Source organism: Sinohyriopsis cumingii, chromosome 19, assembly GCF_028554795.1.
Source record: "Sinohyriopsis cumingii isolate HCF-2022 chromosome 19, ASM2855479v2, whole genome shotgun sequence".
In the NCBI taxonomy this organism is placed as follows: domain Eukaryota; kingdom Metazoa; phylum Mollusca; class Bivalvia; order Unionida; family Unionidae; genus Sinohyriopsis; species Sinohyriopsis cumingii.
Genome location: NC_142979.1, coordinates 46894150 through 46920533, shown reverse-complemented (window position 1 = coordinate 46920533; position 26384 = coordinate 46894150). Strand labels below are relative to the sequence as shown.

Genomic DNA, 26384 nt, shown 5'->3' with positions numbered 1-26384 from the left:
TTTACTCATTAGCTCTGATACATACTGATAAGTATATTGTTTGGACTGTTTGACTGGAAAAGGAATAAGTAGGGAGGTGGTGAGATAAAGCTAATCTCATTACATCAATTTGAAGAGATGTACAACAGGTGAACAGTAGCTTGGGAAGGTTACTAGATATGATTTTGACATGAACGGTATAAAACAAGGGAATCTGAAATTCAGGATGGGTACCATATATTACCCATTCACTTTTGATATGCATACGATGTTCTTATTGGTTGGTTGAGCGGTAAGAGCACAAGTACACGATGGTGAATTAGTCCTCACTATAGATACATGCATGTGCTTGCGTATGCGACATCTCCAAGTCAGATGTACCAGTGTAAAGGAATTTACTTTTTCAACTTTTCTCAAGATTTATTATTGTTTGATAATATCAGTACCAAATATACATCAGACTTTCCCACAATGCTGGCTTATTTTGTGTAATTTGATGAGAGACAGTGACAAAGATATTGTAGAGGAAACGATCTCACTTAGCTCCTCTAAGATTAATGTTGATGTTAAAGCATCAAACTGAAATAAATGGAATAAACGCTTAAGTTAGCAGCAATGCATTTTTTTCAAGTACTGAGAGTTTATAAATTTTAATAATGTATCTTGCATACAAAACATATAGTGACATGTGATTTACACGAAGTTATAACACATCTATTTGGTAGACTAATAACATGAAATATATAATAAGCGTCAAGTGTAATATGCTTGTAAGTAACTTTAAATATATTAACAAATAAATATTGAGTGACGCGTTGCAAAACAAAAGAAATGTGTAGGAGAAAATAGGACCTGCAGAGAACATATGAGAATAGGAATGAAATAATATAAATCTACTATTTGTATGTTCTTTTGAGAATCATAGAAAATGTACTGCATTATAAACAATGTCATATTTTAATGAAGTCTGTTACAAGAAAGGTTGTGTACCAAAGTAAAACAACCAAAACAGTAAGTTTAGTTTATGAGAAATCACCATGTTAATGAATTATTCTGATAACAGTAAACCTAAAACTCAATGACATAAGTAGATAATAAATAACTGTATTTAGGTCATTTAGTAGGCTACATGCCCATATACAGATGGACTATAGCAGTTAAAAAGATAGAGACCATTCAAATATCTAAAGAAATATTCGGTTATATTTGCAATATTATTGAATGTCACATATTGAATTTAAGATGCTAAACGACCATACACAAATGGTCTTTAGCCGTTAAGTATATGGAGCCCATTCAATTAATATTCAGTGACATCTGATATATCTCTTAACATTACTTAGGGAATGTTGATGGGTATTGTGACGATATCCATATAGTCAATAGCAGCCAAAAAGATAGAACTCATTTAATTTGCATTATAAGATATCACGGAATACTATTTAGTACACTGATAGGCTAATAACCGTATCCATGATGGCTATATAATTCGTAGAGTTGGAACCCATTCAGTGCGCTAAATAATGTCTTGGACAAAGATGTCGCTCACCATTTATAAGCTAATTAATGGACAACAAACCAATACCTGCCAGTGCTATAAGAAGAGACATATTACGTCAAGGGACGTTCTATTGAAAGACCAATCCTTGAATGTTAACGCTTTATTAGTACTGAACATTATCTGCAGGACAGAAATTATGTTCTTGCTTACGTTAAAAGCGTAACTTAATTTCCTTCATTCTTTGCTTACAAAATGTACAATTTCCGCTATGTATCTGCATCTTCTGAGTGATTTTCCTGACGTGAAACCATGCTATTTTGCATTAAGTTCCTCATAGTATTTCAATTATCCGCATTGTCAAGAATGTGTTCCAATTGCACGTCAATTCCAGTTTTGTTCTATAAATTCATGCTTCGATGATCGGCAGTGTTCAAAATTTGTCACCAATTTCACATCAGTTCAATTTTTTTTATTCAACAAATTCGTTTTTCAATGATCAGCTTTGTCCTAAATGTGTTCCTACTGAACACCAATTCCAATTTTATTCCATAAATTCGTTTTACAAAGATCAGCATCGTCCAGAATTCTTTACAATTGCACATCAAGTCCTTTTTTTATTCCACAAATTCTCACTTACATAGGATTAAGATGTTTTCATAGAAACTTCAAAAACAAGATTTTATGTTTTTGCATTTTTCCATTATCTTTCTCTATTTCCTGCAAATCAGCATTTTTGTAAAATGAATGAAAAAACTTTTGAGAATGTAGATTAACTACCATCGTATAAATATTTTATTATCTGGGATGGTTGTAAGAAATTCCACTGATGATGGAATTGAACATCTTTGGCACTGTTTGCAACAATGTATCACAAATGCGTTTTCTTGACGAATTTATATGGCTATACAAAAGCAGATGACCTATACATTATGTCAGTCCAAACTACAGCACTTCCAAGAAAACGGCATCAAAACAAGTGGATGTCACAACTATGTGTGTGAGCTGTCTTTGATGAAGAGGGGATTATTGCAAATCTACCAGTTAACATCTTGAGCGGACAGAACAATTTCTATGAGAATGTCAATTGGCAAGTAATTAATAATATTTTATTTTGACGTACGCTTCCAACAAAGTTTTACAACTTTCTTATTACTACTCTAATAATAAGGCATATATAACAAGGATCATTTCCAAAAGAACCTATAAGTCACTTTATATATATATATATATATATATATATATATATATATATATATATATATATATATATATATATATATATATATATATATATATATATGAACAAGTTATTTTTCAATGACGCATAGCCAAACTATATAAACATATATGCATACATTATCAACATATTTGAACATCAAATGCACTGCAAATAAACAATAAATATGTTTTGAGTATATTCGCATTGGTTTAAACTCAGGAGAATATATTATACATAAATGTAGAGCTTTAATCTGATTTTCACGTAAAACTGACTTATTCGCAAAAGTTAAGAAGAGATACTACTACAGTTTTCAAACCTTAGCTCTCATTTGAAACTTCATGTAACCCTATAGAGCATAAAAGTCCAAGACATCTAATTTGGATAAGAACATGAAAATAAGGTAAACTATTATAGTCTATTGTTTTGTCCACTATTTACCTATCATAAACTCAGGATCAAAATGCACAGAACATAACTCTCCCCTTTTAAAGTTATCGGAGGATATAGTCATAGTTCCGAAGTGTGTCCCTCCAACTGATGCTTTGAGCTTGTAAGGGAAGACGGTCTTCTGGTCCTCAGCGCTGAATAGCACGGTGATGAAATACTCGATTTTTGCGATCGAGATGTCCTTTTCTATATTTCCCGAGAGGTCCATTCGAAGCCGCTGTTCCTGACGTAAAACCAGTGGATTAGATTGACCTCCGTTGCGTTCCAGAACATAGCCCTTCTTCTTACGCTCGTCGATAACTTGCTGTACCTTCTCCATTGGTGTACACTCTGTGTGGAGGGCTCTGAGCTTTATTGGGTCCCGGAAAGAGAGTACTTTGTAATATCTGGCTAAACCGAGATGTAGCAAGACTTCATCGTAAAGAAGCTTCACGTCTGCTGTCTTCTTAACAAGTGCAAACACCTGACTGGAAAGTAGCAAAAAAAAAAACAAAAAAAAAAACGTTTCGATGGTATATAACTGTCGTCTGTAAAAAGTGTCAATGTATTCCTGTGGAACACCGAGTGATTTTACTTTACGAACAACCGGCGAATAGTTGTGTAATTACAGTTGTGCCTTTTATTGGCATAACCCTTGGCAAAAAGTCTTCAGGACGCACTATACATTCGTACTTTAAGAACGTGGACTGTCCTGCTAAAGATTGTTTTAATTGCGAGCATCTAGTACAAAACTTGTTTTATTATTTATCTGTACACAGAAAGAAAATTTTTTTATGGAAGATGCTAGGCCAGTGACTAGTATGGACTGTGTTCAAGGGAAATTTGGATGGCATTCAAGAAGAAAAATGTCAAACATAAGAAATGCAAACAAGTTACTCAGAGAATCGGGTGGGGACAAGAATGTGTTGCTTGTCACTATTTTGCCTTTACCTATTCAAATAAGGTCCAATTATTCAAATGTACCTTTAAATACCATACTGTCGTATACCAACATAAGCCATTAATAAATTCGTACATCTCGTAAGAAGATAAAAATCTAAACGTGTGATATTTACATTCGTTATGGTCCTGTATAGTGCAGCAAAAACAGGTTGCTTATAGCCTCTTTGGCTCTGTGTTAGATCCACATCTCTGGCATGAGCAACAGCATGTAGCCAAACATCTTAAGTCGGTGACATTCTCTACTGTCTCCGAAGGCATGTGGGTCGAGGAGAGCACATTGTGATGGTTTGGAAGAATTTATGTATCATGAATTTAATAATAAATGAAATGTATTTCAAACACAAGTGTCGAAAAGTGGAACTTACATCTTGGGCGACGGAACATCCGCTGATACAGCGTTATTGTCGATGGGTCGCACAGTGGTTTTCACTCGTGATACAGTGTTTTCCTCCAATGTTAGGAGAATCACCTCGTAATTCTGACGGTTGCGCGGCTGGTTAAGGGGCATAGTCACCGTGACCTGCTTTTTAAGGTTACATGGAACCCTATATTCCACACACAGACATGGGGAAATGGCCACGATATTATATTTGTCCCTGACTTGCTGGACTTTTTCCGCTACTTTGCCATCGGGGAGCAGAACCTTAGAAAAAAAATAACGTATAGCATGTTCTAGATACACGTAGTGTGCATGTGGCATTAGTGATTCAATCTATGTAATCATCTCTTTTTAGTAAGTCATTATTAAATTCCCGAGAAAGAAACAAAGATTTTCGTATATCATTAGAAACAATTTTAAATAAATTGTCTCACCGATAAACACGTCATAAAATTAAACGATTCCAATGAATAAGTATCAGTGTTCAAAACATTTGTATCATCACGATTATTTTATATATATAAAATATGCAAATAGAGATATGGAAGGGGAGTGGTCTTCAAGGGCATAAAGAAGACATGTTACATTTTTTATGCAGACTCTTGGACCGAACTTAGGACCACACAGTTGTAAAATAAGTGCTTTACAAGTGAAAGGTATAATAGGTTCACTAGTGAGCGACTTACGAGACCAAACATATTTTCAGAATAAGCAGACACACACACACACACACACACACACACACACACACACACACACACACACACACACACTAACCTTGATTGATATGGTAGTGGGTTGGTCCACGGCTTTTTCTGGGACTCTAAGATCGTATACATCAGACGAAAACTGGTATCCATCCTCTGTTACTTCAGCCTCTGTCGCTTTGGGAACGGTAACAACATACACGCAGTCCATGCTTCGGAGTCCAAAAACGGCGCAATCGTTCTGTCAATAAAAAAGGTTTTAGATGAGTCAGGTATTGCTTGATGATGTTGATAGGTGTTAGGGTGTAAAGTACATAAATGCCGCCGGTGTTCATTTGCCACCTATCGTTACATGTAGCGAGAATATGATTATTTGACGTTACTAGAAATGCATTAGTGGTTTACACATTAACTGTAAATTAAATTTGTCTAAACATTTTATGCAGGGACACGGTTTTGAATTGAGCACGTTCTGGTTTTGAAATGTTGTACCGTCTGAACACTACACGATCTTGGCTACGAAACGTCAAAGTAAATTACCTGTACAAAGAAAATGAATAGAAAGATTTTATCATTAATGCAGATATAGGTTACATAGAGATTGGTATGATTTTAGTTTGGCTACTGATAAAGTTGAGAAAATATGCATTTTAACCAGGTAATTCTGATCTCTGAAGTCACGATAAGACCGTTTCTTCTCTTTAATTGCTGTGTGTTGAAACCATCTCTGATATTCTTCTGCATTAACTTTGATTTTCAAGATGGCCGGCGTGGGGCAATATTGGGTGTCCGATTGGCACCATTTTCATTCAGTATCAACTTGACATAAGAAGAGTTTCTTGGATAACCCTTTGTCGATATGACCGGCGATTTAGGAGGAGGAAAGACAAGAAGATTTTCGAAATGGTTACCATAGCGACCATTTTGGACTAGCTAAACATCATAAAAGGTATTTTGGTGTCCACCCAATGTCGATATGACCACAAGTTCAGGAGGGGTATCGATGACAATAGTTTCATGATATCCGCCATTATGGCGATGTCGGATGCCATTTCAGTATTATTTTCATTTAGTACCAACCAGACACAATATGAAGTCTTCTGGTGAAAACCTCATGTCAATAAAACTCCGTTCAGGAGTAGTGAGAACAAGTTATCATGACTGATGTTAATCATATTGGATGTCATATTAGCACGAATTTTATTCAGGACCAATTCGACATCACGAGGAATCTTTCAGTGAAAACACCTTATGGATATGTCCATCCATTCTGGAGAAATAGTGCTAGCATATGTTTTCGATGGCGATTGTGGCTGCTTATTTTGGTATCTGAAAGACACCGTTTCTTTTTATACCATCTAGAGCTTGATGTGTGTGTGTGTGTGTGTGTGTGTGTGTGTGTGTGTTTGTGTGTGTGTGTGTGTTTTTTTTAAAGTTTCATGCCAATCTTGCAAACAGCTATGAAGCAGTAGCAAACAAAGCTTTCGCAATCTGACGGATGGAAGACAGACAACAGCCAATCCAAGAGGCTCCATACGCTCTTCTGATCTACTGAACTTTAAATGGTAAAGTACAATACAGACTATATACTTTACACTGAAGTTTGCGACGGTGGTGTATATATCACATTCTCCTTACTACTAAAGTTTATACTAATATAAGCTCAGGTTTGTGGAATAGAAAAGTCTGAATACCTATACAGACGGTCTAGCAACCGTAATAAATTCAACTTGAATTTATCAGTTTATGTTTAATTATTTTTATCTTTCGATATGACGCGATGGCATTGTATGAAGTTATTATATATTTTCTCACATATAAAAAACGTTGAAGCCATGCGATGTCGATGACGTCGTGGTGATAGGGTTTATACTGCACAATTTTAAAACTATTTCGCAGAGATTGTGATACCTTTAAAAGTTTTGAACCATCACACATCTCGCAAACGAGACTAGGGATGTGAGAGTTTACCCTTAAATTGCCACTGCACCTACATGTCTTGCCACACTTGAGAACTTACCAATCACAGGTCATCAGTTACTGCTGAAAACAAACAATTAACTGCACACACCAGTCATATTTCAGTTGAATTATATAGTAGCTTTGAATCGAGATCTTAACAAATTTAAGAGCTCAGTTTGTTATCTCCTATTTACAGGTTACACTTCTTATTGTTTTAGGCATAATTCCAATATAACTGGCGGAAGAAGAACCCGGGAAAACCCCGGTAACAGCCACCGACCCACGTGAAGCTACTGGCAAGATTTCTCACATACCCACGCCGAGCCCAGGATTCGAACCCATGAGCAGAGAGGTGAGATGGCAGTGATCGGAAAATGCGATCACTTTGGACCACTCTGCCACCCGGGTTACGTTTAATGTCATTGCTAATGTTATGCTTGAGAAGTTTTGAAATAATTTTAACAACTATAAAAATGAATATTCTAATGAACTGGAAATAGATAAAGATCTTCCATGGTTAGGTCAGTAACATAAATAATTACCTCCAGAGTCGCAGGTATTTCGGTCCATTTGTCATTGTCACTTACAACTGCCATCAGGTCATCGATTTTCTCGTTATATTTCCTTTTCAGCTGAATGCTGACACTGCAAGGATCGTTGAAGTTGAAACCACCACTAATCCGGTAGATGTCGCTAATGTATTGCATTCCAGATAATGATGATGGCGTCCTGCCCGATAGCAATTCGGTCCGATCCCGGTTGGACAACGGTTCCGCTTTGATGTTATCTAGTTTCTTTTCCACTGAGCTCTTAACTCGTGCTGTGATTCTGGGATCATCATACAGGACGATTTCACTGCAAATTGTACATTGTGGGAATCATATTGTGCCGTTAAATACATTCCAGTCTTCCTAATCCGACTCCTGTTTTATCTGTTTTATGTTTTTTTCATGATGTATGCGTCTAAAGGAAGTTTTCGATTTATTGCAGATCAGCATTTTATCATGAAGTCGATATTTTTACGAGACAATTTTAATAAAAATCAATTGGCATTTAAAAACGAACTTTGCTCATCTAGTATTTCGAAAACAACGTGGCTGCTCGATGTGATAAATGAACATAACATAAAGTGTACCTATATTGAAATCGTAAAGTTAAGCAGACATAAAATTTACAGTAGAGAAGCAATGGCGTTGTAAGAGAATTTGAAAAAAGTATATCACGATAAGCTGAATTGGAACGTCAATATAAATAAACATATATATATATATATATATATATATATATATATATTACTTTTGTAAAAGAAAACGTAATATGTGATATTATAAATAATGATAATTTTAGCGAGTGATTAGACTAAAATGGCTTACATTCTGTAATCAAGTGTAGTCGAAAAACTATTGCATAGGCAGATTAAAAAATATTTTAAAAAAATACAAGATTCTGCCAGTACAAAAGAAAAGTACGATAATACATGATGTGTAGATTTCACGAAATTATTCACCCTCCACGTCTTACGCGGGGATAAATAAATCATCTTTCACATCGTTTGACTTTGGATCGATTTTGAATCAATAATGCGGTATTACACCAGTATTCAGAAAAGACTTGAGTCAGTATCAAATACGGTGAGGAAAAGCATATAGAGCATGTTCTCCTCAAAGTAAAATTGAGTACTGTGCACTTCAACAGTTTTTGCTTGCCAATACTAGTAAAATATCCAGCTAAGAATAGTAAAATAGTATACTCTGTTATAATTGCTTTCGAGATTTCTACCTCCCCAGTCACCTGAATTTTATTTTTCGGGGTTTATACTACCACTGATAGACTACGATTTACCATATTCCTATTATGACTCCCTCGAATGTTTCTTTTTTACGTCTACAATGGCTACCCATACAAAAACGTATTCTTTATTTTAAAGGACTCATGACATTTAAGTCTTTAAACGGTGTTTCTCCAGATTACATCTCTAACCCAACTGAGCTTAGAGCATCAAATACTGAGCGTAATGTCTGAACTATAATTAACAATGATCTCCAGATTCCGAGGTTGAGAACCATTCATGTCAAAAGCTCATTTACTGTATCAGCATCTACTGTATGGAGTTCCTTACATCTTAGGATACGTAACGTAATTCAAATTCCCTTGCTTCGTTTAAAATATCATTAAACAAATTCTATCTTGAAGAGCTGAAATGACATATTAAGGCCTTAGGATAGAGAGCCTTATGACTGTGTCCAGACGTAATTTGTCCATGTCTTATCTGATTTATGTATATATACGATTTAGAAAGTTTATTATTATCATTATAATTTTTTGCAGTTTAAGCAGGTGGAAAAATATCAGAAAAGAACAGCATTCTGCAAAAAAAATGATTTCGAAAGCATTTTATAGAGAGGAGGGTGAGAGACAACGTAATTTTCTATCAATGTAGCATCGTCTCTGGATGTGAGTACTAAATCGTATCACCTGGTTTGTCGTAGCAACTTTGACACTAGTCCAAATTTCTTGTGTCTTTTTCCACCACGTTTCTTTTTTTAAGACAATTATTTAAGGGTAGAACATTTTAGTGCATTTGCCCTAGTTTGTATAGAATAAACCTATTATATGAATCCGTATAAGTTAGGTAGAGTTCGATAAAATGTTGCTTGTTTTAGCTATCCCTTTTTTAACGTGAATACCTTATTTTGTTACCGAGTGATTCTTTGGTTTCTGTGTTTTCGACAGTGAATTCGCTCTGACCTTCCATCCGAAATTAACTGTCGAAATTTCTAAAACAGAATGGGGAAGGTAAGAGGAAATTCGGAATGCTCTTACATCTTCATGATTGCCACTATTTGAAATATGCAAATTCAAATTCTTAAACCTTCAAAGTTCTGGTCATTTTGGCAACATTTTTAGTGTATACTAGGAATGTCCTGCACTTCCAATGGAAGCCTTTGCAGTTAATAAAGACTTTAAAGTATGCGTAAATTGCATTATCAAGATGCAGTGGGTCGGGGTGGGGTCTGGTAATCCTTCAGCTGAAACATAACGCATACTCCCAGTAAGAAGATATCCTTTTTCATGTTATTTCAAGGTATCACGTACCGTATGGCATCTTTACGTTGAGTCCTAAAAATAAATAAGTACAGTCAATAACAATGTTCGGTAAAGTTCATTGAACTTAAAACAGGAAAATAACAAAACTGCTGTATTCTTTTACATATAAGTAAATGTTAATTAAACAAAGTTGCCGTTTTATTTACACCTAACTACATGGGAGAAAGCAATTATTTCACTAAATACAACCTATTTTAATAAATCGCGTTAATTTTTTAACACTGTTTTTTTTTATAAACTATTTTTATATCAATTTGCACAATTTAACTTTGCTACCATTGGTCACTGTCTCTCTCCCTTTCTCTTTCCCACTTACACATACACACGCGCGCGCGCACACACACACACACACACAGAAATTCATCGCAGAGAAACTGACCTGATAAATCTAGCATCGAGAATGGATCTGAAAATACACGTGCATTATAACACAAAGCTTCAAAGCTTCTGAAACACAGTAGAAGAGAAACGATCTCTGTCAGTATTTTAGTTTTGATCTGCATACTAAATAGCTAGACAGAAGTTATTTCACTGTTGATTCTTATGTTTTATTACAGAAACAATTCCAGATATTAAAACCTTGAAAAACTTTATTTTTAAAGTTCAATAGCAAAACCATAATTTTAAACATAAGACTTAGTTGGTGTTAAACTTCATAGACTACTCAAAGATTCCTATACATGCATTATCTCAGGACCCAAGTAAATTCAAGGTATTAACATGGGGTATGAATAAAAGTAACAAACATAAAAGTTTCTTAATTCAAATAGCACTGTCTTGATTTATGTCTCCATAGTAATGGTTTTTAAATCAATTCCTGGACTCTGTTTCTCACGAGGACTTGAAGTTTTCCATACCAGACCGAGATTTTGAAGACAGAAAGGCCAGGACTGCGATGCTAAATCTTACCGATGTTGTTTTAATGCCTACGTGTTATTCCAAATTATCCACATGGCCATGGAAAGCGAAAATAGCACGTGGTTGTTGGAAAGAAAATATTCGTCAATAGATGTTGTCATCATAAAAATAGATTAATGTGACCTATATTTGCTTAATGAATGTATTTTCTAATACTTTATTGTCCATGACACTACGAAATGCATGGAATGGTAAGAAATAATATAAGAAAATGTATTTTTTTTTTTCATTAGTACTTGCATGATTGTTTCTTATTTGTTTTTCCTTTAATAACTGTTTTAAACCGTAAATGAGAATATCTCAATGAAAAGGTTTTGTAGAAAGGTTGACCTTCATCTTCAAGTTATCCCATTATGCGCGCATATATATATATATATATATATATATATATATATATATATATATATATATATATATATATATATATATATATATATATATATACATGTGTATATACACATATATGGTACAAGTATATTAAAACAGAAATTAAAAATAGTTAAAGTTTACTTTCACAAACATACATGATTAACATACACATCTGTTAAAGATGTGATTTCATTATAGATGGAAATGGAAACCTTACCTAGCTTTTGCGAACCAATGTCTGCAATAATAATAATAATAATAATAATAATATAAAAGCACGTGCACTCAACTCAATGAATGTCATATAACCATTAAGGCTTATGATTTATTATAGTGATAGGAATGAAAATTTACGTACATGCGATTATTTGTGAAGAATCAATATAATGCATTTCGCATGAAATGAATTACGTCTTGAAATCATTCGCATTTGATACAGTAAATTACGCTCCGTACAGAGAGAGAGAGAGAGAGAGAGAGAGAGAGAGAGAGAGAGAAAATACCTTATTTCTTCGAAGATTCTAATTGAAAATACAAGTATAAAAGCATTTCGATAAAAAAGCATATTCAAAATGTATTAATATATTAGATATGTATGACTTAATGTTTTGTGTGTGTTTATCGAAGGTCAAGTTTTTTATATATAAAGATACGAAAACTACAGTGTTTTTATTCACCAGCAAACGACCTACCGTCTAGCATAAATTCTCAACACAGCAATACAAAGTAGAGGAAGGATGTTATTCAAGAATGTACATAATCGGCTTAGTGGAGGAGGTTACAAACGACTGTGTAAATAATTTATAATATGGGGATAAATTGATATAATAACACAACTAGCATACTACTGTGTGACAAATATACGGAAATTTAAAAAAAATGACTTGAGACTGCTATATCGGCCGACTAATACAATATAATACTGATATAAATTAGAAAAGATGTGCTTTATACAATATAGGTATAATATTTATTTTTAATTTGATATTTACAACAAAATACATACAATGTATGCACTATGGTCTACATCATTTAAATTAGACAAATTACACTTAAATTAGACAAATTACACTTAAATTATTACACTTAAATTAGACAAATTACACTTAAATTAGACAAATTACACTTAAATTTAACAAATTACACTTAAATTAGACAAATTACACTTAAATTAGCCAAATTACACTTAAGAAAGCCAAGAACTTTCCTGCCTTCAGCATTACACTGAGAATATATTCGGATTTAAAGCTCGGGACTCATTAAACTTATAAGGTCCAGGGCCTAACCCCGATTTCATTGACAACCTCTCAAATTGTTTACATCATCTTGACACTCCATATTAATGTTTTGCAAGAGGAAGAGAAGGATGGAAAATCATTTCTTTGATTTAATGTTGAACACATGCACATCGTTTTAGTTTTGACAACAAGGGTTGAGGAAGTCCTCAAAATTTCCTTCCAGATATTGCAAGACTATCATAAATGAGTCCATATTTTAAGGCTGTATTTTAATTAATGGTGTTTACAGAATGTCGTCTGAAAAAAATTCATTGTGACTTAAAAAGCAATAAGAAATATCTCCGACAAGTAATAGCGTAAGGAAGAAATTCTTAGATGTTTAGTGAAAATGGAAACTGATTCTGTCTCTTCGTAACAGCTCGAGTTGTGAGCATACTCGTACTCAAATGTCATTGATTCCGAAACTTCACATTAATCAAGGTCTCTTCAAGTCAACTGTTTAATTATTTAACCTTTATATAAAAGATATATGTCCATAAAGACAGTTTTGTGTGCTACTGAGTGTCCTTTACATGCTTGTGTTTCCTTATCCAGACTGTATATAAGCGAACACTAATTTCCCCATGGTTTCATGAATACGGGGCATGGCGATGACAGGTCAAGTCCAATCTGCCTTATATTTGACTCAGAAATCAAGTACATTTAGAAGCAAAGTCTTGCCATAGGACACTACAAATTATCATATATTAATAGTTATGTATGTTGTATGCTGCATGCTCAACAAGTCCAACAAACTATATAACACAGCACTTCATTTTGGCCAGAATGTTACTTATAGGTGTTTCACAGAGAGCTGTCTAAATATCAAAAGGTTCACAAAAACCAACTGCTTCTGTGCGCCCCAACGGATGATTATTGATATCTTCCATTTACCAAACGGAGATGGAACTACACAGAGCACGTACCCCCTGGTTGTTACAGTGAAATAAATAGGAAAAGAAAAGCTTACAGTCGATTACGTTAAAATGGATGAATTAAAAAGGAAATGGACTAATTGAATGAAAAAAATATACTTACATTCTGTCCTGGTCCGTGGTTCTAAATGCACACAATAGTTAAAGAAAATAAAGTCAGCAGAGACTGTATTATATTAGCTACACGTAATTCAAAATCAAAAAAATACTGGAATGTTTAAACGTCCAACGCATGCTCTTACTGCTGCGCAGTAAGGTGGACAGACTAAATGACACATGGACCAAGATAAGGAAACTCAGATTTCATGTTATTAAGGCGATGTCAAATGATAAATATTGTTGTTGTTGCAGGTTTAACGTCATTTTTCAGCACAAGACAGGCTATACATGGCGGCCAGTATAACTGGTGGAGAAACAACCCTGGAAAAGTACGGGAAGAACCACCAGCCCACGAGAAGCTACTGGCAGGCTTTCGCACGTACCCACGTTAGCCGAGCTTGAGACTCAAACCCACGCAGACAGAGGTGAGATGGTAGTGATCCGTAACGGTGAGCTCTTTAGACCACTCGGCCACTATAGGCCCCAAATGATAAATGTAACTAAACAGGTAAAAAATTGTTTTCTCTAACTGTAACATATGTGTGTGTGTGTGTGTGTGTGTGTGTGTGTGTGTGAGAGAGAGAGAGAGAGAGAGAGAGAGAGAGAGAGAGAGAGAGTGAGAGAGACTGGTTACTCGTATTTCCCACTGAACCATCTGGAATATCTGGAATGAAACAAATCTTAAATATCAAGCAAGCAAATACTGGCAGAAAAGTAATCCATTTCAAGACGAAGAATACAAAGCACTATCATGAGGAAGTACTCTAACAGGAAAGCTTGTATTGAAATTATGCAATTGAAAATTCTGATAATAACGGATGATATCAATACATGAATGTTATGTTCTGTCAATTAAGTTTTTAAATAATCTGTTATCTTTTAAGCGTAAACTCATTTCACATAACCTGGTATAGATGTACGACATTATGATTACCGTTTTGGTAAACAAAGAAAAAGTAAATTCAATATAACAGGAATATCAGGCTTGATAAATATAAATGCAAGATAACAGTAAAATATTTCAAACCGTTTATTTTCTTGTTCTTCCCTGCAAAATGGAAAATGAAATTAAAATGATTCATCTGTATGAGAACTCAAATACATTGCTGAAGCGGAGCTAAAATGTTAAATACAGTCGCCAAGCTAAAATGTAAAATCAGCTAAAATGTTAAAATCAGACGCCAAGCTAAAATGTAAAATCAGCTAAAATGTTAAAATCAGACGCCAAGCTAAAATGTTAAATCAGCTAAAATGTTAACAGCAAATGCCCAGCTAAAATGTTAAATACAGACGCCAAAAAATATTATATACAGACGCCCAGCTAAAATGTTAAATACAGACGCCCAGCTAAAATGCTAAATACAAACTACCAGCTAAAAGATTAAATACAGATGGCCAGTTAAAATGTTTAATGCAGACCATCAGCTAAAATGTTAAATACCGACGCCCAGTTAAAATGTAAATACAGACGCCCATCTCTGCTTAGAATATTCATGTATGACGATTAACATCTTGTCTTTTTACATGGGGAATAACTCTTCCTAAGTCTATAAAAAAACTGAGCGTTAATGCAGTTCAATCATTAAAGGTAATGTACGATGTAATATGCTTGAATTCGGAAGAAAGGAATGGCATAACTGAGGTATAAAACAGATCTAAGTAATACACACAATTTGATTATATCTATATAAACAGCAAATAAACATCGACGTGTGTGCATGAGAGAGAGAGAGAGAGAGAGTTACCTTTCCAGCTGTAGTTGTCTGGAATATATAATATACAGAGCAAAGATAGTAGACAACTTTCAACACGAGTTTAATAACTATTAATATCGAATATAATTTGAAATTAAAATGCAACGTTTCGGTACAATTTGAGCAGCATTTTTGTTCTAAAATCTATGTAACGTGCGCTTTCCACATGTTTTTTTTTCTTTTTTACAGCAGGACTGAGGAACATTGTGGTATCCGACAATGATAGATCATAACTACATACAATGATGAACAAAATGCTGGAAATCAAAATAAAGCAAGAGTCAATCAATTTAAAGCTGCGCAAAAAATCGCTTAGATTCCATTAATGGTGTTACGATGCAAGACATAAAGTTTGAAACAACAGGTCGTCTGTCTATCAAGGAATGATATTAGGCAATCTCTCTTCTAATTAATGATTATTAAGCTATCTCTCTACTGATTAATGATATTGTAACCTTACAATTAATTATATTGGCATTAGGAAACTACAAATTACAGTATCTCATTAATATAAATGAACCTTCAAAATGTGTGTCTAATCCAACAATGCTAGAATAAAAAATGATTGTGGGAAATCACAGGCATTACGTTTCCAAACGATTAGTAACATGGAAATAAAAGTCACCGTGAGGTCATTTTATCAAGCTGCATGCCATATATGTGTGAAAAACAGCAATGCTTTGTAAGGTTGTGCTTTGGAAACCAAAGCTTACGGGACAGAAAATCAAGGACCATAACTCGCATGAATGCCTTGGAACTCTGGAAGCCAAATACGGTCATATTGTTTTCGAGATAACAGTGTGTATTAAACTTGGTGGAAACACCAAACGATACATAGATACGTTATGTTGCTGAAATCAAACTTAGAAAAGTACGGACAATCAAGGTCCACAACGCATATCAATGATTATGCGAATTACTTGAAAACAACTTTATCCAAGGTCATATCAATAAACAGGTGATGGCCAGCCTTAGTCATATACTCTGGAACCAAAGGTTGGGTGATGTGTGTTTTTGTCAGCAATAACTCAAACGAGGTACGACATGGACGACAAGAAACGAAATTCATGGAAAGTCTCATCGATAAAAAGATGCATGCTAAATTTGTTGAAATCTATTAACCTTATCCTATTTAAGCAAACAAACACCATACTATTTCCATTATCCATTATGTTGCTTGAAATAAATTAATTATCTTGCGGTAAAATAAAAGAGAATATCTCAGCTCAAAAGAAAGTCGCAGCGGACCCCACGAAAGTACTATTGCAACTCCTTGGTCTTACACTATGTAAGAGAAAGGAAGTTAAACCAGCAATCTGAGTAAAAGTCAAGAAACAATTTATTCCTCTAAGTTATAATGTAAAAATGTAAGAGGTATTTATTGTTGTGAATTAGATGCCAAATAATGATCGATATCCTATCGCAAGTCCAAAAGTATTGAATGCCTTGATGTATTATAGTGATATAATCAAAAATATCTTTGAATGAATCGTCAATAATCCCAAAGTAGTGTTTTATTCCAAAATGTTAATGATCACTTTGTAATTCCAATGAATAATTTAAATAAAGAATTCTTTTAAAATTATATCTGAACACAACAACAAACTCTGATCATAGATTCCCAAAGATTGATATAAAAAAGAATTAAGACGTTTCATTACAAATCCTCCATTTATGTACAGACTGTCACATGACCAATGACTCATTAGAATATTCTGGAAAAATTTACTAACTCGTAACCAACGTCAGGTCTTTAACTTAAATCGTATTAAACATCTTTGTTATTACTTATAATCATGACAAAATGATGTAAACAAAACATGACAATAGTCAGGTTGACAAACACTCTACCCTCAACTACGGACAAGGGTCAAGTACACACTATAAATCATATATACCTAACAGCACCTTATAGTTAATATCTGTTCTGTGTCTATGTTACTTTTGTACAAATTGCCGTCTGTGCCTGTAACTATAATGGGATGATTAAGCTTACACGTTATAAATGACTTTGTGCTGCCATTAGATAGTTTGGAATTATATTTGTAATAATTCAAAATGTTTTTGTGACAAAATACAACTGTTTGATAACAAAAATTGAAAAAATGAAAATATATTGTAAAAATCACTAAATTCATAACAAGATTAATCTGGAATTTCTGTACATTTCTAACTGACGGAAACTACCGAAGTTACGGTGCACTGGAAGAGTACCGTTGTACATACCATTGGAATAAATACCTCTGTAAACCAGAATACCGGTAATGCCGCTTACCTCTAATGGTATGAGAGGTGGTAGTTTCTAAACGATACCGTAAAATAACTGGATGTCAGCCTTATCTAAGTTCTTGTCAATATAAGATAGATCTAAAATCTGGCTGAAATTTAACAATCCTTAGTAAAGTGATGCTTTGGGCACCATAGTGTTATAGGACACGTAATTAGGGTCAATGTATTCTATATAGGATGTCATGGAACACTTAAAATTCAAAGTTGTTCAAGGTTTCATGAATGTAGTACTACATGCAAACTTTAGTGGAAATCCAATAAACCTTAGTTTAGTTACGATGCGAATATAAAGTCTGGAGAACTATATATCAGGAGCCTCAACTCCTGTTAATGATGATATTGAATACTATGGTGTTGTAGATATAATACTCGTGCAAATTCAACGATTTTAGTACAGCTTTGCTGCTTAAACCAAAGTTAGGATGATTTATAAACGAGGATCATAACTCAGTTCAATGTTGACATCAAAAAAAGTGAAAAACGTTTGACAGCTGGTGAAAAACATAGTTACACAACAAATTTGGTTGAAAATAAACTATTTTCAATATACCATCAAGGCTTTCCTTGGGAAACCAATTTTTGGCTGAACCAACAACAAATTGAATACTTTATGTCTCTATCTATTTCATTAAGTGGGGCCATGCAAATACAAGGAATAAAGTGGCTTAGAAGTTTTCATTTAAAAATCCACACTTTTGAATCCAATAATCAATATCCAATTCTTTACATCTGCACTTTATTTTATGTTTCTTTTCCCTGGTTTGCAAGACGTAAACGTTTTGTTAAGAGGAATGCTTATTTTCTGCTAGATGGACTTTACAGAGCGATACATATTTTGGAGTTCATAAAGAAGTCTTCTGACGTCAGACTATGTGCATGATTAATAGATAGGGAAGAATGTCACCGTTTTGACTCACACAAATTTAACTTCGTCCCATCTGAAAGGGAAACAAACGAGTAACATTTAAAACTGCTTAGTTTTCATTGATTGGTTCAGACTTTAAAGAATAACATTAATTAAAAACTAACAAAAAAGCAACATCCATGTGAATATATGAAGTTAAATGTCATGGGGTACAACTCTATGCAAAACAGACCTGACAAAACAAAATCTATAAAATAATCTTCTAGATCTGAATACATTTTCCTAACAAATTGCATCAGAATAAGCTGAATGGTTCGCGACTTGTACCCGCTATAACAACCATTCCTTGTAAAGATACGAGTTTAATTGCCAATGGCAATAATTCTGTGCAAAGTGGAGTTAACAACAAATCATGACGGATAAAAGACACGTATAGGTCGAGAAGACAATATTCATACGCAACATGACCGATAAAATACACATATAGGTCGAGAAGACAATATTCATACGCAACTGCATCAGAATATGCTGAATGGTTCACGAACTATGGTGATTTTTAAAAACAGCATCAAGGGTCTTAATTTTAGTTTATCTACGAGACGCAAAAATTGCATCAGAACATGTTTAATTTATCCTGGACTATGTTGTTGGCAACACTTCTTAACGTGCATATTTAGAACTGATGGTTTTAGTTGTTAATGTAGGGTTTAATGCCATATTTCAGCACAAGATAGGCTATACATGGTGACCAGTATAACTGGTGGAGGAAGAACCCTGGAAAACCCCGGAAAGAACCACCAACCCACGAGAAGCTACTAGCAAGCTTTCTCACGTACCCACATTAGCTGAGACTGAGACTTGAACCCACGCAGACAGAGGTAGTGATCCGGAACGGTGAGCGCTTTAGACCACTCGGGCACTTGCGGCCCCAAAAGTGATGGGGTAAGGGCAAACATTATGTCCAATTTGATCCTGAAAATTTAAATCTCTTTTGTGCGTTAAAAGCAGTTCACTAACCAAATTGTCAGTAAGGGCTACAGGTAAGGTAAAACTTAGTTTCCTAGCTGTATCAAACAAGTTGTAATAAGAAAACTTCAACTTGTCTATAACATGGAATATTTAATAATAACCCACTGATTTTTCCTCAACAGGCAATTAACACTGAAAAGTGGTCAGTTTAATCAGTTCAGGACAATGGACGTTTCCCATCTGCAGTAAAATTATGAGCGAAGAAAAGAGGTTATCAGCTCTCTAGTATAGAGAAGGGCTTCGTATCCTTGAGACCAATCATGTGAATAAACGGTATTGAGGCATTCAAGAGTTCATACAATGTTACAGAAAAATGATAACCTGAATACATAAAAGGTACTTACTCCGTATCTGTGTTAACCATTTTCCTGTTGAGCAAAAATATTTACTACGAAAATGAAAGCGTTGAATGCAAATGCCATCAATCAATATATTGTTAAATAAATCGCCCAACCAATCAATCAATCGCCCAACCAACCAATCAATCAACCAATCAATCAAACAAACAACATCAGACATGTCCGGGTCAGCTATACAAAAATTTAAACAATCGATATTCCAATAACCTGGTCTATCTTTATGTTCTTGAGAAGACGAAAGTATATGCATCTTTAATTACATGCTCGAATTACTCGCCCTATGAGTATGCAACTTGCAAAGCAGGTGGGACATGGCGTGAAACAAATATTATATGCTAAAGTATATATACAACAGTGTCATGTAAAGAAAGGTATGCCATTATCTTGTTTAATTATATTTGTTATCTTAGTTACAGGTGTAAATATGTGCTAAGAAAAGATGTATTAGTTCTGTAAACAGATGACATTTCATTCGTAAAATAATTTTCATGCTGTAATATTTTACCCAATCGTAGATGATATGTACCCAGATTCGCCACAGACAAAAAGCATAGTTCGTGAACAATGAGTTGCATTTATAGGTTACAGCTTGCATGGGAAAATATGAATGCATTCTTTTGAGTAATACTGAACGACCTTTAAAATAAAGCATTAATCCGAAAAAGTAGTTCATATTTTCCTATACCAATGCAGTAACCTTTTTATTATATATTCATTTTGCTTTTCTTATCTAAGGATTAATAATAAAAGGAATACAAAGAAACAAAGCAATTGAATATAAGATGTATTCCACAACAAATTCACAACAGTACATTCATCAGCACAAAGTAACGATATTATTTCGTACATCACACCGCATATCGACCTCTGAGTTTCGTCTTGCTCGACATTAGTTTCAAAAAGAGTGTTGTTTTGGTCTACTTAACATTGAAATGTATAGTCATATTGTGAATGAATGTGCACTGAAACAACTTTTCTATTTGGTCTGGAATGGATGGATTTTATTTATGTCGATTCTACTCAATTTTACGTTTCTGATTGTGATGGACTGTACTTATTATCTGTGTCAGTTCCGTATGAAGTGAATGTGATTTGAGCAGGAAGAAAACCGCCTTGAATCAGTGTGTTTCTGTTCTGTCATTGATTTCTTGGGAATAATATTGTGGCAAATATATGAACTATTTCAAAAGAAATTATCAAAAAGGCGCATTGGAATATCGAGCTCATTTCATCTTGAGTGCAGTAAGTTGAATGTGATTGCAGTTTGAAATGTAATCGGAACCCACGACAAAGTTAATGTCATTCGGATTTGAAGAACTATGAAATTATATTTTGAGGAATTTCAAGATGCAAAAATGTAAGTATATTTTTGCACTTCTTATTACCAGCTAAAGAAGACATGTTAATGCCTTGTCGCTTCTATGATCTTTGTAGAAACCCGTTATGTAATGACATGTATGGCCTCTATCGCTAGCCTAAATCCGAAACATTTTAAAAGGAATGTTAACGTGGAAAATTGCGAATCAGCTGGAGTTTGAAAATTTCATTGTTGATTCAGTAAACTCGTCAACATTGTTATCGTCTACTTTCATATGGACGAAACAGCTTCTTTGGTTCATCCAAAAATCAAATCTAATAAACTGAAATCTAAAGCATGTGCTATATGAACGTACGTTGTTTACAATCATAGTAGTTCCTAATACACGATAGACACGCGTGTCCTGTAATATGAAGAAGTTCAGTAATTGTGATAATGTAAAATTATAGGGGGAAAAATGAGCATATAATAATATATCTTTTGCCTGTTTTCTTGTTTAAATGCGTTGATTATAAAACGAATCAGAAGTCCCTGCAACTGCGACATAGTTGCATAGCAACAGGAATTCGATCAGCTTCTTTTAACATGGACCCTTGACTGGCGTAGCTAGCTCAAACACTGTTTTATTTTTTTCTTTCCACAAGTGCCCTTTTGCATTTGAACTAGTTACTACCAATAGCAAGCGATATCAATGGCATAGCTCGCAACATAGGTATCGCGATTTATACGGTCTAATTACTTTGATCAAACAAAAATGAAACGAGTCAAGCTGGAGAAACCTACACGTTGTTTGCGGAAGGCCCATATGATTATTTTCAAAAGGTTCTTGTTAGTAAAATGTAACAAGCGATCTGATTGGATCACTTTTTTCAACTGCACCCAATAAGATAGCATAGCGGTAGATACTACTTTAGCTAGTTACATATGCCAAGGGTCGATTCGGAATTAAGTGGTTAGCAAAGCAACATATTGTACAGAATATAATAATAATAAGACACATAGTTATGTTAAGCTGTGTCTCTAATGAGGCGGTTAATTACCACCAATTTTTGATAATGAGGCGGTTTATTATCACCAGTTTTCGTTAAAAATGAATCGTAGAATGTAAATACTCTGTACTTACTTCAGGCTTTCCAATAGTCTGAAACAATATAAAACAAATTGTCTCATAATATTTCATGTATCATAAATTGCTTCAGAAATTATTTTAGGATGAAGGAACATGGAAAGGAGGAACGCACAGTATATCTTAAGTTATTTTATGTCCCTTTATTGACAATGTAATTTTATTTTCCCCAATGTTTGAATTTCTAGACAATTATGGTCCTGTTCGAGTTTTAAATTATTATCGCAAATCACATATAAAAGCACATGGTTCTGTTATTAGCACATGTTGCTGACTGATCATTTTGTGTGGAAAAGAAGCAGTATTAGATGCATATAAAATTGAGAACGATAAGTACAGTTACAATAATTATAATCTACAAGAATAGATTATGTCATTTGCATATAAACGTGAAATTTTTAAGATGTGTCCCGTACTTTTCACATGATTTGAATTGTGTTGGAAGGTAAGGTACAAGAACGTCGAATTCGCAAATCTGTCCTATGGTTCTCACATGTCTTGATTTGTAGGGGAAGATAGGGTGCAAATATATGAAATTTGTCAATCTGTTCTGTGGTTTCCACATGTTTTGACTTGTATGTAAAGGGAAGGTGCAAGCTCTAGGTGAGATAGAACAGATTCAGAATTGGCTTATACGCTATTCTTGTCCGCGTTATTTCCAACACATGTGATTATTTACGTATTTGCTTTATAAAATCCTGCATTAGTTTGTTCAGAATTTATGAAACATTCGGGGGAACAATAAAGACAAAATGTATGTCCGTAACGCCATATCCATACAGCAAGGAAAAGTAACTCGTTCAGTCATAACAAACACAGAAAGGGTTTAACGCCATTTTCAGCACAAGATAGGCTATACATGGCGGCCTGTATACATGGCGGAGGAAGAACCCGGGAAACCCTGGAAAGAACCACCGACATGTAAAAGTCGTGGTAAATATATCTTTTCAACATACATGATGTGAGCACATGCTGAAATAGGTCGGTATACGGCTGACTACGTTTTTGACTAATATAAACCTTGAAATTTGCATTCATAATTATTCTGCGCAATGCAGTACAGAGTGGAAATGGTGAATTTGTGCTTGAAAGTGTAGACATATCACGGTGACTATTGATTGTGTCTTGACCAATTGTTTCCACTGAGATGCTGTAGGGAAATTTGAGTGATTAAAAAGATGGAATAAAGTCTCTAATATAGGCATTCGGGCAAAGCGGATACACCCATCAGTTAATTCTCATCTAAGTACACATTCATTCAGAATTCCAACGACAGATATCACAGTATACAGAGGAAAATACAGAGAGTTACGAATATCAGCCAAACAGAGCGAAAAGTGCTGTCCCTAGATTTTATAAAATAATGCGTTCTATTTAAGTTCTTACACCATATAACTGAGACATTTATTGTCAAAAATAACATCTCCATAACCGTAGTGTAAAGATAACCCTAACAACCACAATAATAACAACAGCAATAATAATAATAATAATAATAATAATAAGAAGAAGAAGAAGAAGAAGAAGAAGAAGAAGAAGAATGCCAATGTAATGAGATTAACTTCTAGGCCAAATAACAAAGGCTTGCTCTTTTCCTTTCAGAGGCGCTGGAAAATGTATAAATCTGGCGTGTAAACGAGGATAAGTGTATGTTTCAGGTTCTATGTTTAAGAGATGAATAACATAATTATATAGATGACCTTAAGTTAAAATGATGCGTACATCAACGAACAAGTCATACGATATCTTGCATTATGACCATGACAGGAAATGTATGACTCAAAGAAACTTTTAAATTGTTATGCCAAAATTATAATCATCATTGAATTATTTAACGCACACAAATGATCGTATCTGATAGTTCGAAATTTGTATCCATGTAACTAGCACCTGGACCGCTTCATGTTCCTTAAAATATCATTAAATTCTTGAGCGAATACAAGTTATTGTATCAAACTGTATCCACACAGCTAACACTTTTACCGTTTCCATTTCTGTATAATATCTTTTAAAAAAGAGTAGTTTTAGGAAGAAGTCTGCTCTATATTTTACTTATTGTATGAACCATGCTATTAAATTTAAGCCTCTTCCATGATAAATCCCAGGTGATTAATATTAAAGCTTAAGACAAGTTTTATTTAAGAGATAAATACTCTCACAGTTTTCTATAATGCTATGCGACTTACAAATGAACACACAGGTGAATATATCCACCATTTTATTGAGATAATTTGAAATTCCTTTGCAAAATGTTTAGACATTACCGTTTTTGTAAGTAGAACAAAAAGCCTGCTTACAAGGTATTAAACGACCCATGTTCATAGTCATCTGGAGTATCAGCTTCAAGATAGTTAACGTTGTTTAATACAGTCTACATCTTCCAGTTGAACCCACTATTATGAGAGCACCGTACTTCAATTCATTTCAAATTTATTGAACTAATTGCATATTAATTTAAGAAAAACAAACAAAATTAAACTCTTGCTAATTATCGTAGTCAAGAGCATAATTACGTATCATTCGTCCGAAACATTTTTTGCCTTGACAAAAGTGTTCTGCCTCAAAAACGTGTTTTGCCTTGACAAAAGTGTTCTGCCTCAAAAACGTGTTTCGTCTTGACAAAAGTGTTCTGCCTCAAAAAAGTGTTGTCTTAAAATACAGAAATTTACGCATAGTTCTACCTGATTTCATCTCTTCTAAGCCTGAAAAAATAAAGAATAGCTAATGTTAGAGTTTGTTTAAGTATGACGCTACGGTCATATCATTTATGTAAAGTAATGTTTGATTCACATTTCTGATTGATATCTTGGCGGTAGGCATAATATGTTTGCATTAACTATCATGAGGTAATAATAATAATTATAATAATGGCATTAGTATTAACAGGAGAAGCAACATCATTAAGAATATTAGATGTAGTAGTCGCAGCACATTTACGACATTGGAAATGTCAAGTTAGTTTTCCATAAGTTTAATAATGGATAAAATGATAAAAATGAAACGTTCTTTGTGAAATGATAGTGGCAGCAAAAAAAATTGAATTCACTTTGTTTCTATTTAGGAAACATTTGACATTTAATAATTTCAACTATAGTAACACACAGACAATTCCGCGTGTAGAAATAACTTTTCTTCACCTGACAATAAGTTGGATTCACAATCGTGCAGGGAACTTCGTAAATCTAATTAAAATCGAGATATCCAACATAGATAAAATATATACTACCAACGTTTACCTTATGTGGCCTTTGACATTTCTGGTCCTCGTACGTTTAATAACCTATCAGATAAAGCGTAGCATTTCGTGTTAAAGATAACATTAGGAATCATAAGTTCCGAATGACGTTTTTCGCTTCATAAATCCGAAAGATGTGATTGGATTGGTGAATCCCGGTGTAAACACAACATGACCTCTTGTCGGTGTCCATCAGATCTACTTATTATAAGAGGTCTCGATTTTAATTGGAGTAAGGTTTTCATTTGCCTACAAATGTATATGGTACATCTACAATAAATTAATTATACGTAAATGTCTAATACTGAGACAAGACAATATTATTACACTCAGGTTGTAAAGTCTATAACATATATGAGACACAAAATGAAAATAACGTGTGATATCATATCATATGATTAACAGGAATTACACAATTCGACAAATACAATCTAAGAATCGGCAAATATTTTTAAAGAGTCGTATGTTACCAGTTTTCATTACTTGATTATATTTATTAAAGTTAGTCCTTGAAATATAAAACATCAGACGCAAATTAACATATTTCATCATGAAAATAATAAT

At 34.0% G+C, this 26384-nt stretch overlaps 1 protein-coding gene across 1 annotated transcript in view; it reads right to left on the bottom strand.

Moving 5' to 3' along the window:
- Window positions 1-613: 613 nt before the first annotated feature.
- The window catches only part of LOC149775644 (uncharacterized), a 33246-nt gene continuing 7475 nt past the window's right edge, over window positions 614-26384 (bottom strand). Inside the window, exons 3-18 of the mRNA XM_089943671.1 lie at window positions 25267-25287; window positions 22583-22600; window positions 20127-20150; window positions 18806-18826; window positions 15591-15608; window positions 14873-14893; window positions 14480-14509; window positions 13850-13870; window positions 12038-12055; window positions 11752-11772; window positions 10627-10653; window positions 10236-10259; window positions 7682-7994; window positions 5248-5418; window positions 4457-4734; window positions 614-3616 (exon numbers count right to left, since the gene is read on the bottom strand). Of these exons, the coding sequence (XP_089799797.1) occupies window positions 3133-3616; window positions 4457-4734; window positions 5248-5418; window positions 7682-7994; window positions 10236-10259; window positions 10627-10653; window positions 11752-11772; window positions 12038-12055; window positions 13850-13870; window positions 14480-14509; window positions 14873-14893; window positions 15591-15608; window positions 18806-18826; window positions 20127-20150; window positions 22583-22600; window positions 25267-25287 (1510 nt within the window). The 3' untranslated portion in view covers window positions 614-3132. The remainder of the gene's footprint in view (window positions 3617-4456; window positions 4735-5247; window positions 5419-7681; window positions 7995-10235; window positions 10260-10626; window positions 10654-11751; window positions 11773-12037; window positions 12056-13849; window positions 13871-14479; window positions 14510-14872; window positions 14894-15590; window positions 15609-18805; window positions 18827-20126; window positions 20151-22582; window positions 22601-25266; window positions 25288-26384) is intronic.